The following is a 15,152-nucleotide window of genomic DNA, read 5'->3' on the forward strand; positions in this document are numbered from 1 at the left end:
ATTAGTATACAACCATTTCAAAGATGATGAGAAACTTTTCCCGTATATCTTCCAATATTGATTGTGTATTCCTTCAGTCATCGTTCAATAGTCTTGTTAACTGGTGCCACGCTATTGGTATTAAATTATTATAAATCTATTACCATAAACGAATAAACTATGCCAAGTGGAAAGTAATACAGTTTCTAAATCATGAAATATTGCTGATTACACTTATACCTATAATGATTTACCCTTAAATCGAGTCTCCCAGATAAAGAATCTAGGTATAATATATATTTTTCACTTTCCTTTAGACCTCATATTGACTATATCACTTCTAAGGCCTTAGACTTATTTGATTCCTACGTCACCATACTAATAATTTGACCTCAGCATCCTGTTTAATAACTATTTATTCCGCTCTTAAATTCTTGACTATGACTTGATCATTTGGAATCCTTATTTCCTAATTAAAATAAAATTAGTTGTACGAGTGTAGAATCACCTCTTACTAAAAATTGATCATCCTGAATTTTTTTATCTACCAGTCATGAATACGCTAAATCTTTGTTCTCTCGAGGTTAGGCGTCTAAGGGCTGATCACAATTTTTTATTAAAATTAATTCAGAGTAATACCGATGTACCATATCTCCTTGAGCATGGCTATGGCTTATCATAGAGTTCCAGCCGTCCATACTAGATCCCCTGACACCTTTCACATCATAAGTTTCCATTCTAACTATCGAATGATCCTTTTGTTAGAACCATCCGTAGCTTAAATGATAATAATGTTGATATATAGGCCATATATTGCTATAATTTGAATGTGATTTGTTTATTTTTAAATGTATTAACATTTTTTTGTCTATTACACTCATGCCATTATGATGTTATAATAATTACCTTTATATGTATTATTTCATACTATTTATATGTAAAAGCTGATTGGCGTTTGTATAATAAATAATAAATTATATAAAATTTAAATCTTAAAATAATATAAGTACAAATAAAATGTAATAAAATATTAATATGAGTTTGTATTTATTAAATCTTAGAAAATAAGTACGAAAATGTCATTATATCATTTCATTTAAGTAAGAACATTATTATAGAATACATGTACCTATTTAACTTCATTTGATTTATTAAATTAATTATGCTTTACTAATAAACATTAATACAGATCACATTTCTACAAATTTCAATACAGAAACAAAGCCAGTTTTTAATTTTCACTTTGCAGCAAAAAAAAAATGTTTTACAATCGTCTGAGTTATCACGTGTTGCTTGGAAGCCTTAGACAATATTTATAATTTACATTTTTTTATTTTGTGTTGTAGCTTTTCTCACTTTTACTGAGAGTTCCAGGAAAATAGTTGATGGTATGTTATATTGTACTGTGTAGACCAGTAGTTCTCAACCGGGGGTGACATGTCACCTTAGGGTGACGTGGACCTAGCTTAGGGGTGACGCAGAATTTTAACAAGAAAAGAAAAAATTTTAAAATTTTTCTACGTCTTGGTTATGTGAGCATGGCTTTAGTGCACTAACAAATATAAAAACAAAAAAACGCAACAGACTCACAAAAACAACTATAGAAGACGATATGAGACTCGCTCTTTTCACCATCAACCCTAGGATTCCCCAACTTTGTAAAAAACACCAGGGTCAAATTTCACATTAAATTTATATAAATCATTATTTTTTTTTTAACTTTAATTTTTTTCTGTACTGTATTTCTTTTTTTAATAAAAGAATAATTTTAATATATACAGCTAAGATTGTTTATTATTTTGATGTTAGGTTTTTTTTTTTTTTACATTACACAGTTAGGGTGACGCGATGTTTGATTCTAGTGGCTAAAGGTGACATGAATCAAAAAAGGTTGAGAACTACTGGTGTAGACTGTGATGATTGGGGATAGATTAAAAATAATCTTACCTCATCTTACGTAAATCATTATTTAGTAACGAATTTTTGTGCTGTCGTTACAGAACAATTTATGTTATGGCCAGGTAAATAATTTTTACATAATTTTTCCAAAGTAAAAATTTGAAAAATGTATTTATAACATAAAAATAATATGCAGCTATTTTTCTAGTTCTGTGATTTAATAATATTGATTAAGAATCATAATGATTTTTTTCTAAATTAAAATTCATTTAAGTCATATGTAAAGAGCAGTTCATATAAAAATCTAATTTTTACCGTGATTAAATAATTTAATTTGAGTAAGTGATAAATTTGTTTCAAATGATTTGTAATAAATGATAAATAGGTACATGATATTACCTACATAGTTTTACATTTTTCTCAATAAATTCATTTTTCCCTATATATTTACACGATTTGAATAATATAGGAATACGATTATATTTGTAAACTAAATATACATAATTTTCTAGTTTTGTGACAATTTCTTGTTTCCAATAGTATACGTCCACAAATTAATATATTTCAGGAAATTTAATTATTTGGTCGACATAAGTTAGATTATCGAGTTTTATGACCTAGGAAAACGATTGTCAATATTAGTCCACGGTAATGATAATTTTAAACAAATATCCATAACCATGCGTTCAGGACGCGGTTCAGGACGGGGTAGTACCATTGGGACTGGCAGTTAAAGATAAAATGCACAATGTATTAAATACAAATACTAATTTAAACCACCTACATTCAATCGGAGATATCCATTGCGGAATAAATAGGATATTTTTCAAGACAGATCTCACCCGTTTGGACATCGAACATATGAAATTTCCACCCCTGTGTTTTCCTTTTTTTATTTAATATATTTACATAATTTGGTTCTTTTAATATATGATAATCCTTGCTTTGTTCATAACTAATACCTATTTTAAATAATGTAATATATTGTCGTTCACCTAAAGTTAAAATATATTATAATTCAAATTATTAAAAAATTTAACAATTTTCTTTGTTATAGAATCGAAACAAGGCTACTTGCTAACGCTGTTTGAAGAGTTAAAATTCCAGAAGAAATGTTTGTATAATTGTGCAAACTTATAATGAATAAATGATATTTATTTATTTTCAATTAATTAGTAAAATAATAATAAATTATTAAATTCTTAATTTTTATCTGTTTCTATTTCCAGTGCATACTAGTTGCCTCCCAAAATATACGAATTGCCTCACATCCTTATCGCAAATAAAAAGATTAATTTAGATTAGTTGCCTCCGATCACCAGGTAGTTCATAATTATATATGCGTGGCCTCCCGAGAATTTTTGGACTAGTTGCCTTCCGTATAGAATTAGTTAGGGGTTTTATGATTAGATAATGAAATATTATCTATATTACCTATACTATTTGCAATTATTATAATGTTCACAGAAATGCGCAATACACTATGTGTTCACTTTGTCGTTCAAATTACGGTTCGGTTTGTATTATCGGCAGCCTTCATCAAGTATATTGTGTACAATTAGATAGATATCTCGTAACTCGGAAGTCATGGTATCAAAAGAATGAAATAATAATATGTAAGAATAGTTTTGTGGTGATATTATAATAAATACCATTCGACATCAGTGGCGTGCCAAGGAATTTAAGATGGGGGGACAAAATTTTTTTTTTGGAATAAACAAAAAAAAAAGCAGGTAAGTGGAAGTTGCTCTGCTGTACAGTAAGCTACAAATGGGTGACTGTAAATTTGAATTCAAGTATTTATATCATGTGTGCAAAAAACGGATCTGAGCAGAGACAAACCGTCTAGTGCCGAGAGGCAACCTAGGATATTTTATACTATACTTATATTGTTAATATATATACATTTTTAACTACAAAATCATTTTAGAAGCTTGTGGTTTTACAATGGTATTTATTTATTTATTTTTTTTTACCCTGGATACAAAATTTCTACCAAAGGAAGTGCTTTGATTTCAACATAATATAGTATCTTATATTTTAGCAAATTGGATCAAGATGGAACTTTAAAGAGGTTCTTTTTCAAATTACTCAATAGTAATTTAAAGCCACAGAAAATCCACCAACAAATTACGAAAAATCACTAAAAACATAATTTTAATTTCTAACGCTTTGTTCATCACCATAGAAACGAATAAAAATAATAATATTATAATATTAGTTCAACTTAAAGGCTATAGGTAATAAATAATAACAATATAAAATATCCAGACTGACAAACCATCTCCGCCAAAAATCATTTTTCTTATACAAAGATATCATATCATTGAATTCAAGTTTAATAAAATCCATTATAAATTGACCCACGTGTAACCTACAGTACAACAGAGTGACATCCACTTACCCACTTTTTAAATTTTAAGTTTAATAAATTTTGTCAAAATTAAAACTTTAAATATTTAAAAAAAATTTGCTTATGTGTTTTTAATATATTTCAACTGCTATTGTAAAAATATATTAGGAGCTGTGTATTATATTTTCACGATTTTTGATCAAACAAATAAAAATTTATTGATATATCATATATATTATATAAAAAAAAATTCAATATAAGAAAATCGATACACGGGAAATCGAGTGAATCCAATGATGTTAAAATTTGAACTTCAGACTCTCATAAAAATTTAATTTGATTTTCCGGTAAACATTTTTTTTTTTTTTGATAAAGGTCGACAAACTTATGAGGAATCTTGTATTAAATTATCAATTATTAGATAGTTAGAAAAAAAATTGTATGAATTTCTAACTCAAAATAATTTGCACATTTTTATGATTCTTACGTAATTTATCAAAATTTGAACTAAATGCTATTAAAAAAAATTGAGACTTTTTTTTAAATATTTTTCAACTGCCATTGTAAGAATATATTAGGAGCCTCGTATTAAATTTCAAGCTTGTTGACTCAACGAATACAATTAATAATTTAGAAAAATCAATGACTCTTAACAGCCGTAATAACTAATATGTTGTTTTCTGTAGGTCGGTAAAAAAATACAATGTGGGGGATATAACCCCTAACCCCCCCCCCCCTGAGCACACTACTGTATGCCAACTCAAATCCAGGTGAGGTACACTTTGTCCGGGCAATCTTGTACAACGCCCTACCAATGTATGAACAAATTGAGTATTAAAATGGTATTATTGCGTTGCCCAAAATGTTCGGCCATTGCATAACAATGCCTGATTTCCTACATGGCCCATAAAATATACACCAAGTCTGATACTTACATTTATTTATTTAATAGCAACAATGAATAAACATTATTCAGCTTAGCTTAACGGACGGGAGTCCTTTACAAAGTATAACCAAAAGGAAAACGAATAACATATAATTGAATAGTTAAACAGGCGAACTTAAAAGAGTTTATTTTTCAATACATAATATTATATCATATTATTAAGTATACTATATTAGTTTTATAAGTTAATCTATTTATTTGGAACTGTTTAGTGAAGTTTATGAACCACTACTTAATTAATTCTATACGGGAAGCAATTAGTATGCACTGAAAAAAGAAACTGCCAATAATACGAACCGATCCGTAATTTGAACGACAAAGTGAACACATAGTATATTGCGCATTTACACGAGACAATAATAATTTTAAACATTATAGGTAATATAGATATTATTCCATTATCTTATCATAAAACCCCTACCTATTCAAAATCGAATGATTATAGGTAATATTGTCACGACGTCCCGTCATTACTAGGTACTGTAATATAATGTAATACCTATCGGTGTAGATGCAAAAAATTTGGTCGACTTTTGTAACTCAAAGTGTCATAATAGTTGTGTATGTGTTTATAAATTAAGTATAATTTAATGCTACCTTAGTGACTACGAATCTAAGATGACTTTTTAGTAACAGTGAATTAATAATTAAATTAAAACTATTAAAATAACTATTATTTAATTATAAATAATATTCATCTTGTTCATGTCAAACCACTTTTAGATAAAAACATGAATTCTTCGGTAGGAGATACCACACATTGGTAGTTGTAATATAGTATCTATTTAATGGTATCTTAATAAATTTATTCTGCATGTCATAACTTTGAAGGCCTTTTACATGATAATGTTTCAGTGACTGCTTTTCTTTTTAAAGAGTTACTAATTTCTTGCCTATTAAGTACTTGTTTAGATAATGCTACATGATTATTATGGTTCAACTTACTTTCGTCAGAGATTACTTTTATACAAGCCTTACATATTTTTGAAGTACAGTTCCACTGTTCTTAGATGAAGGGTAACATTTTTTGAAAACAAAATTTAAAGCATTTAATTATTTTAACACATTTGCCCTTTTCACTAATCATGTTTCGCACTTCACATTGATCCATTCTAAAAACTTTTTTAAAAGGATATTTATAAAAATAATATTGTACAAGCAGAACGAGTGTTGAAAATAAACTAAACGTTACTCGATCACGTATATTATTTACATTAGTCTGACTCAGGTCTGGTTTGCATTTTATTATGTACAGTGATGTATTTTTTTAATGTGCTTGATATGTAAACGTGGGGCGGTTTCGCCCCTCCCCCCACCCCCAACCCCAATATATACTACGTTATTACTAATAATATATTTAGAATTAAATACACTTTACTACTACCTTACCGCAATTGAGCCTCTATAGTTTACAATCATACTCCTAAAAAATATGATTATACATTTAAATTTTCTATGATTACCTATGTTAATTTCTTAACCCCCCTATCACTGAAACTCGTTATACGCCGTATACCCGCGTATACGCCCCACTACAACACTGATTATGTATATCTTATCTTTACACGAAAGAGTATATCATCTTAATGTATAGCAAGGGCGTCCACCAATCAAAACCTAGGGGGTTGACAATATCTTAAAAAAATAACTAAGAACCAACCAAATTGATTTTATCCTAATGGAGGCCCTTAATGTTTGTTTATGTGTATAGATAATAATATTATAATCGTATCAAATATAACAAAAATCATTAATTACGACCATTAAATTATAAACTTATTTTGATACATATAGTTTGAACATGTTTGGAACCACTTATACATTTACTAGATTGCTACCTACCCGTTAGGAGGTAGCTAGTAAAGTTGTAATAAGTATCTACTCTTTTCGTTCCCATACAATTTAGGGCGCGTTTGGAGGAAACTTGGATACAGTCGGATGGCAATTCATAAAATTTATAATAGAAACTACCCTAAATATTGTAACAACATTTTCCTGTTTCAAAAAGTATTTTGTAAGCCAATGTAAAATTTGTGTTGAATTTGAATTCTACAATGAATCATTTCATAACGAAAAACGACCCTTATATACGGTAACCTTTTTTCTGGGGCTAAAGACAGTTTTTTACTATTGCACTATACATTACACCTAAACAAGTTTTAGTTTATGACATTATTCAATTCGCATTTGTACGGACACAAATATTTTCATTGTGCTGGCATAAAACTAAACAATCAGTAATCATTTAAAAAAGTACCAAAGATATTCTAAGAATATGATGTTACGTCCAAGGTTCATTGTCACTTCTTTCTAATTTTTAAACTACTTCAGTAATAGTAAAAACCTAGCAAATGGCTTAAAAATGATTTAATTAATTTAACTTGACGCAACAAAAAAAAAAAATTTTAATTAAAATTATTATTATTTGTAGCTGAGGAATACTGGACTGCAACAAAGTGGTGTATGAAATATTACAATCTAGAACCGATTCAAGATAGCACATCTGTAAACAATCCACCTCTTACAGAAGAAATAAAAAACTAGTCAGTTTTATAGAAATGATATTTTATTTAATATGACCTTTCACAATATTTTAAAAATGTATAATATTTACAAAAACCAAGGAACGTATGCTATATACTAATATTATATTAATCGTGTGAATCAGTCCATTTAAATTATTATTTTATTTAATTTAAATATATGATGTTTAGAATAGGTACATATAAAGTATAAAAATGTATTAACATTAATGTATAGGATAATATATTTTATGAATTTACAACAAATATACTGGTGTATAACATATTAACATTACTAGTTGTTTTGCTAACCTATCATTACAATTTAAACATTTAAAGTTGTATAATATAAATAACATATATTTTATTAACAACTCACAAGTCTGGAATAACGATTGAGTTTTATCTTCAAATAAATAATTATGTTCAATCTAATTGTGGATCAGCTTAATTCGGTGTAGGTTGTACCCAGTGGTGAATACACGTGACTAGTGACAGTAATGGTCCAATGACTTCTTATCAAATAACATTTTGACAATAAGTTACTGTAGGTAGTCATCAAAAGGTACAATCACTAGGGCTGACAATTATATGCCCTCAAGACCAATAATAAATGTATACCTACAGTTATACTAAAATGTGCTCTACAAAAAAAAAAACAATTATTAATCATAATATTTTAATTTAAATTAAATGACTTATGTTTTTGTATATTATACTGAAAATATTGATTTATAAATATTGAATGATAAAATTGATTGATTTATTAAGCACCGCGTGAGTATAAACTAGAAGGATCCATGTCAATTGATTGCGCGACAATAGATAGTTGACAATAGATCGCGTGACAATTGATAGGTGGTATAAACAATTGATAATGTCATGATTTTTAATGTTTTTTTAATTTTTTTAATTCTTATGAAATATTAGACCTAATAAATTATTCACAAATAATTTATCTCAATATTTTAATAATAATAATAATAGGTTTTCAGAAATAAACTTTAACAAAGTTGTCAATAATTAAAATAATAATAATAATACGTTTTCAGAAATAAACTTTAACAAAGTTCTCAATAATTAAAAATATAATATAATAGTGCCTAATAAAAAAAATAAACTTGCAGTTGAAAATTATGCGCAACCCCTCGTAAACAATCTTCTATCATTTATTAATACTTATTTAATCTATACTTCTATTATTATAATCACTGCATATATTTTTAAGTTTTTTTGCTCGATCATTGTATTTTTTTTTTTGACGGTAGTTGATTTCTTGCAACTAATTGTTCAACTTTCAATCGATTGACACGTTCTTCTTTTTGTAGTGCAGTAATGAATGTCCATATAGATGGATGAATCGATGAATTCAACATTGATGACAAGAGTTATCCCAGCCCTCCACTGAATTATTTGTTTGAGGCAAATTTGCTTCCACAAGAAAAAAACAGTTCCAAATTTGAATACTAAATGATTCAATAACGTCTTCTTGAGGTACGAATGGTAACATGCGGACATGCAGATCAAATTCTGAGTCCTCTTTATAATTTTTTGATAAGCCAATTCCTTGAACATGTCGCCATATACACTGAGATATGTTCAAAAAAAACCATTTATAACCACATTCAGAAATTCACATTTTACTGCATTCATTGCTGCTTTTTCATAACACTAATTGGCTTAAGATTAGGATTAATCGATTTAACAGCTCGAAAAAATCGTTTGTTGGTTTCCTCTTTTTGTCGGCAGTACTACATAAACAGAAGGAATAACGTTTGAATAATGTATTCCATGAATCGTGTATAATTGGGAAAATATTGAAGGAGCACTAGAAAAAGTTCCATCACAAAACCAGTTTTCACTATTTTCCATTAATTCAAAATGTCTGTTTGTTGCAAATATTAAAATACATTTAGAATCATTGGACCCACTATCGTACTGAAGAAAAAGTTCCCCATCAGTTGTTCCCGCGCGGAGAAGGAAAGTGCCCTCCATCACCTCCGTCGTCCTTATTCGGGGACCCACGTCGAGGTCTTTTGACGTGCCTATCAGGACTGCCCTTCCTCGGTGCATTGATACGCCTGGAACACGGCTATTGGTTTTTCCGTGAGTCCACGCTCTGCGATTCGGTCCGTTCCGACCGCTTGCACCTTGAGCGCGGAGCTTTTTCGTAGTTGACGGGCGGGCAGTCGTATGTGTAAGCAGATGCTCTGCGATCCATGAGGACCGAATGAAGATTTTTCTGTTCAAGAATCAAAAAAGCAGCTAAAACTTTGTGAAGTAGGCAAAGTTCGTTCAAAAAATTTAAGTCAAGCTGAATTTGACAATGCTAATTTACAGCTCATAATTAGTACTGTATCTCCGTATTCTTTAATTGAACATCCAGCTTTTATTAAGTATTGTCAAATAACATCAAACAAAGTTCCAGTCTCGAGAAGAACCCTAATGCGCAATGTGGGGTCCATGTATAACCAGATGATACAACAAATGAAGGATGATTTTGTAAATATTAATTATGTTTGTATAACTGCAGACTGTTGGAGTATATTTCATAGGTATATTTAATAATGAATTAAATTATATTATTATGCACATAATATTAAAATATAATGATGTTAATATTATTATTTTTATTTAATTTCTGGTCATAGATCATATATTGGCTTTACGGTGCATTGGATTGAGCCTAGCACACTGGAGCGCAATTCTAAAGCCCTTGCATGCAGACGCATGATCGGGCATCATTCATATGATAACATTGCTGAATGCATTGATAAGGTGCTTAATGAATTTAATATTCAAAATAATACAACCCTTGTCGTTACAGACAATGCTGCGAATTTCGTAAAGGCTTTTAGGTATGTATATTGTTATTTCTCTAGACTTTTTGCATTTCAAATAAAGTACCTACATAACACATACTATAGTTACTACAGTTCAAAATGTATTATTTGAGTCAGTTGGAATTAATTAATTATTTTTTTTAAATAAAATAATATTGTTGTTTTATATTTGACATTATATTTGTGTATATGTGTATAAAGTACATTGCTACAGTTATAAACTAATAGAATAATGTATTCTAAATAGTTTTCAACTACCTATAGATTAAACTATTAAAGTAATGAATTGTTTATGTAAATTTATACTTTAGAGTGTTCAGTAAATGAAACTGAAACTGATCATACGGTTAATGAAATTGATGCCACAGAAACAGTAGAAACGGATATTGATCCAACAAACATTGAAATGATAGAATTAACACAGATGTTTTGGAATCACCAAACATAGAAAAGTCTTTAAATTTCTCATTGCCTCCCCATCAAAGGTGTGCAGCCCACACCTTAAATTTGATTGCTGTGAACGATATACGTGAAGCTGAAAAGGATGTTACATATAGACTTATGAGTAAGAGAGTGTTTGGAAAGTGTCAAAAACTTTTTAACAAACAAAATCAGTCAACGCTTTGTGCTGACCAAATAAAAAAATACCTAGGTCGATATCTTATTACATCTAATTCAACAAGGTTATTACTTATTATTTATAAATTAGAATTTTTTGTTTTGAACAAAAGTATTTAAAAATTAAAGATGTACAAATAATTGTCTTAATTGTATTATTATTTTATTGTATATCTAGGTGGAATTCTTACTATGACACCATAAAATGTGTTGTGAATCATATAGAAAAAATTGAAATGATCTGTATTGAGCTGCAGTTGCCAATTATTTCAAAACCTCGTGAAGTTGCATTTTTAAATGAATATTGCAAAGTAAATGACAAATTTAGTCTATTAATTTAATAATTTGTATATAGTTATTACAATATCATTTTTATAACATGAATTTTATTGTTTTCCAAATAATATTAGGTTATGAAGCCTACAGCTGTAGCCTTGGATATACTGCAGGGAGATAAACATGTGTCATTAGGGTACCTGCTCCCCACAATAAGTGTAATAAATAAATCATTAAGCGAGATGAACAATTTATCTTTTTGTAGACCGCTAGTTAATGCATTATAGAAAGGTACAGATAAGAGGTAATTAATTTTAATTGTGAATATGAAATATATAATATCCATTCATGACTCCAAAATATTTAAGTATTGAAATATGTCATCTAATTATGCAAAAAAAATTTACTTTTAGTGTATTATTATTTTGTAAATTGCTATTATATTTTATAGATTTCAAAGATATACTGAATCTCAATCATGTCAATTGGCAGCTTGTTTAATACCCAAGTTTAAACTTCACTGGGCAGATCCAGATAAGAGAAATGATATTAGTGATGTTAGTGAACAAAGTGTTGAAAATTCACAAGAAAGTAATGTAACAAGTTCAACTTTTCAAAATATTGATACTTCTTCTGGTGACAATGCTGAGGAAGATTTTTTTAGTTTCAATGAAACTGTAATATCAAATGATGATAATGATATTAAAACTATCATAAATGATTATTTTACAAATAGTAATATAAAAAATATTAATGATTTACCACAAATACTCAAAAAGCCATATTTAGAGTTTAATACTGCAGTTCCATCATCTACGCATGTAGAACGCTTGTTCAGTGCTGGGGGACAGTTGTTCGAGAAGAGGAGAGCATCGATAGCTGATAAAAATTTTGAAATGACCCTCCTCTTAAAGTTCAATGAAGTTAAATAACGGATTTAATTATTATTATAATATTGTATATTCTAGTATATATGTATTATTACTTTGAATGAATTGTTTTTCAACTATCAACATATTGTTATGCAAAAGTAAAAATTTTATTTGATTTAACAAAATAAAGAAAAATTATTTTTTAGTATAAAGATTAATGTTACCTATTTAGTTTAAATTTATAGTTTAACTATATCTATATGACTAAAATGTGTATGCTGAAATAATAAAATATTATATAATTATCCAACTATTTCAACTTATTTATTATCTTTTTCTTTAAATTATATGTTATATTTTAGTATTTTACTAAGTATGTAATAACTTCAATGAAGTTCAATAATATACTGTATAGAGTATAAACATTTGTTATAGTCACAGTCCAAAAATTAGTTTTGGGTTTCAGGGTTTGTAAGAAAATAAAATAAGCGTAAAAAAAAAATTAACCTTTTTTTAACTTAATAAAAAGTTTAAAAAAAATGTGTATTAACTTTTAACTTAACTGAGTTAACCTAAAATTAAATTAACTTTTAACTTTTAACTTTTTGTTATTGGTGCATATTAACTTAACTTAACTGAGTTAAAAAAAATCATTAACTTGCCCAGCCTTGGTCTAAGGGATGGTGTTTCGTTATGTTTTTTTACAATGCAATCAAATTTTAAATTTATGTAGGTAGTTGCAATTGATTTTATTAAAAGCGTACAATGGTCTGATAAAGGGCTGTGTGTTTCTTGACTATGGGTTATTAAAGACTTAAATATTGTTGAACTGAACAAATAATATGCTAAGACTTTTGACTGGATTTCTAATCTATTGATGGCTTTTTGTTTATAATTGTAACTTTTTAAAAAATGTTCAGTTTTAAAACAAATTGAAATAACATCTTCACTGGATTAAATATGGATTATTGGGCTGGATAAATATAAATTGTAAATTTGTTAGCTCTATTGGCATAGGCCATATCTGAAATAAAGTATAAATCTCTGGAGTACATATAGGAAAATTTATAATAAAAATTAATTGAAAATTTGAAAATTTAGTAGTCACTTTTATAAGTTTCATAAAACCTTCCAGTGATGAATTAGTGTCAATATTTATTGGTAAGGCTTGATTTACAGGTAATTCTCGCTGTATATTTTCCAAAATTGTTTTCAACTGTATGCTATTAAGAACTAGTGGGTGTAGTGTATTTTGATGTGCTAGTAGTAAAGCATCTAATAATTCTTCTATTTCAAGGGAAAAACTTGTCAAAATGAAATTAAAATTTGTTAAGTAATTAATTAATTGCTGATTTACTTGAAGCTCTATTAGATCATTTTTCCTAACATTAATTTTATCTACCAAATCGTTATATTCTCGTTGTAGTTTTATGAAATTTTGTGAAATTGTTGATGATACATTCGATATCTGATTTAATGATGATTGAACTAATTTTACTTGCGACTTCATAGTAACTAAAGTATTTTTATTATTATTTTTATTCGTATTTAATTCTTCACCACCAGTAACTAATAAACTGTGCTCCCTTAAATACACAGTGCAATCATCACGATTGGCAACAGTAAAATAAAAATCTTTTAATTACATGATACAAACGATACAGAACACGAACAACCGACGGCTGATAGGTACCTACTTACAAACTAATTATTAAATGCCCAATAAAGAAACAATAGAGTGTTTTTATAAGTTGTTCTGGTTTGCAGTTATTGGTTATCGTGTTGCTTGGGTGTTTACAATGCAGAATCAGCGTTTTAACATTAAAATGTTGAATTCATTAACGACTTTAACAATTGATTTTGTGTTGATAAACTACCATATTTTATAAACAAACAAATTTAAATCGCATACAATTGTACAACTTAAATGTATATTCTGTATTTCTTGTTACACTGTTTAAACTAATGCAATGTTACTTATAAGGCTTGAAGCCGATATTGGATACCAATTTTGAATACCGGTTAAAACCATTAAAAACCGAAATCAAAACCGAAAACAAAACCGAAATTTAAATTGGAAAAAGTAACTACCAATAACCGAAACCCAAATCGAAATAAGGAAAAATATTTTCGGTTTAGGGTCCTGGATGTTTATACAAAACCACTGGCAAATCATATCTGGAATGTACTATTGCCTATACAAAACGCCCGATAAATCAGATAAAGGTCTGTTTTTTGTTTATTATTATTTAATTTAATTTGCGGGATTTTTTTTCCTGTTAAAGAACGCTATACATTTTTTTTATTCATATCTTATTAATTACATCAGCACGTTTCTTGTACAGAAACGACCGGAAAATATATATTATATACCCACATCATTACAAATTGTGTCATTTTCATAATATTTATAAAAATATTTAAGTCCACTACGAATGATTTATTTTAATGAACTCTAATAAATTACAAATATAAATACAATCAGACATCATACGGCATTAATATATTTTATAAACATTGCACCTATGTAATGTATATTCAAAAAATATTTACATTTATATTGTTTGACGGAGGTAAATGAAAAAAACTACTCTGTACAATAATAGTATGATAAAAAGCATTAATTTACAATCAATTTAGGAACTATAGATATGAATAAGGGTATAGTGTAATTGAAAAATATTTGGTTTCCCAACATGTTAAATTTTGTTGGGAATTTAATTTAATTTTTTTTGATTCGATTTGAGTTCTATGGCAATAAACAAAGCTAAACGATAACCGGCCTCACAAAAATCGGTTATAAAAAAAAGTTGTAACCGGCCCAAAACAGGAACTATGTTAAAA

At 28.1% G+C, this 15,152-nt stretch overlaps 1 protein-coding gene and 1 pseudogene across 3 annotated transcripts in view; both read left to right on the forward strand.

The window, feature by feature from the left end:
• LOC132936538 (uncharacterized) overlaps positions 1-7,978 on the forward strand; it is a 67,839-nt gene extending 59,861 nt beyond the window's left edge. For all 3 annotated transcript variants that reach the window (XM_061003280.1, XM_061003279.1, XM_061003278.1), the window contains exons 15-19: positions 1,041-1,079; positions 1,326-1,367; positions 1,980-2,000; positions 2,936-2,992; positions 7,609-7,978. In XM_061003280.1, the coding sequence (XP_060859263.1) occupies positions 1,041-1,079; positions 1,326-1,367; positions 1,980-2,000; positions 2,936-2,992; positions 7,609-7,721 (272 nt within the window). In that variant the 3' untranslated portion in view covers positions 7,722-7,978. The remainder of the gene's footprint in view (positions 1-1,040; positions 1,080-1,325; positions 1,368-1,979; positions 2,001-2,935; positions 2,993-7,608) is intronic.
• A 2,427-nt stretch (positions 7,979-10,405) lies between these two features.
• On the forward strand, positions 10,406-11,744 carry LOC132937451 (uncharacterized; annotated as a pseudogene).
• Positions 11,745-15,152: the final 3,408 nt, after the last annotated feature.

This window comes from Metopolophium dirhodum, chromosome 1 (assembly GCF_019925205.1).
Source record: "Metopolophium dirhodum isolate CAU chromosome 1, ASM1992520v1, whole genome shotgun sequence".
NCBI classification, from domain to species: domain Eukaryota; kingdom Metazoa; phylum Arthropoda; class Insecta; order Hemiptera; family Aphididae; genus Metopolophium; species Metopolophium dirhodum.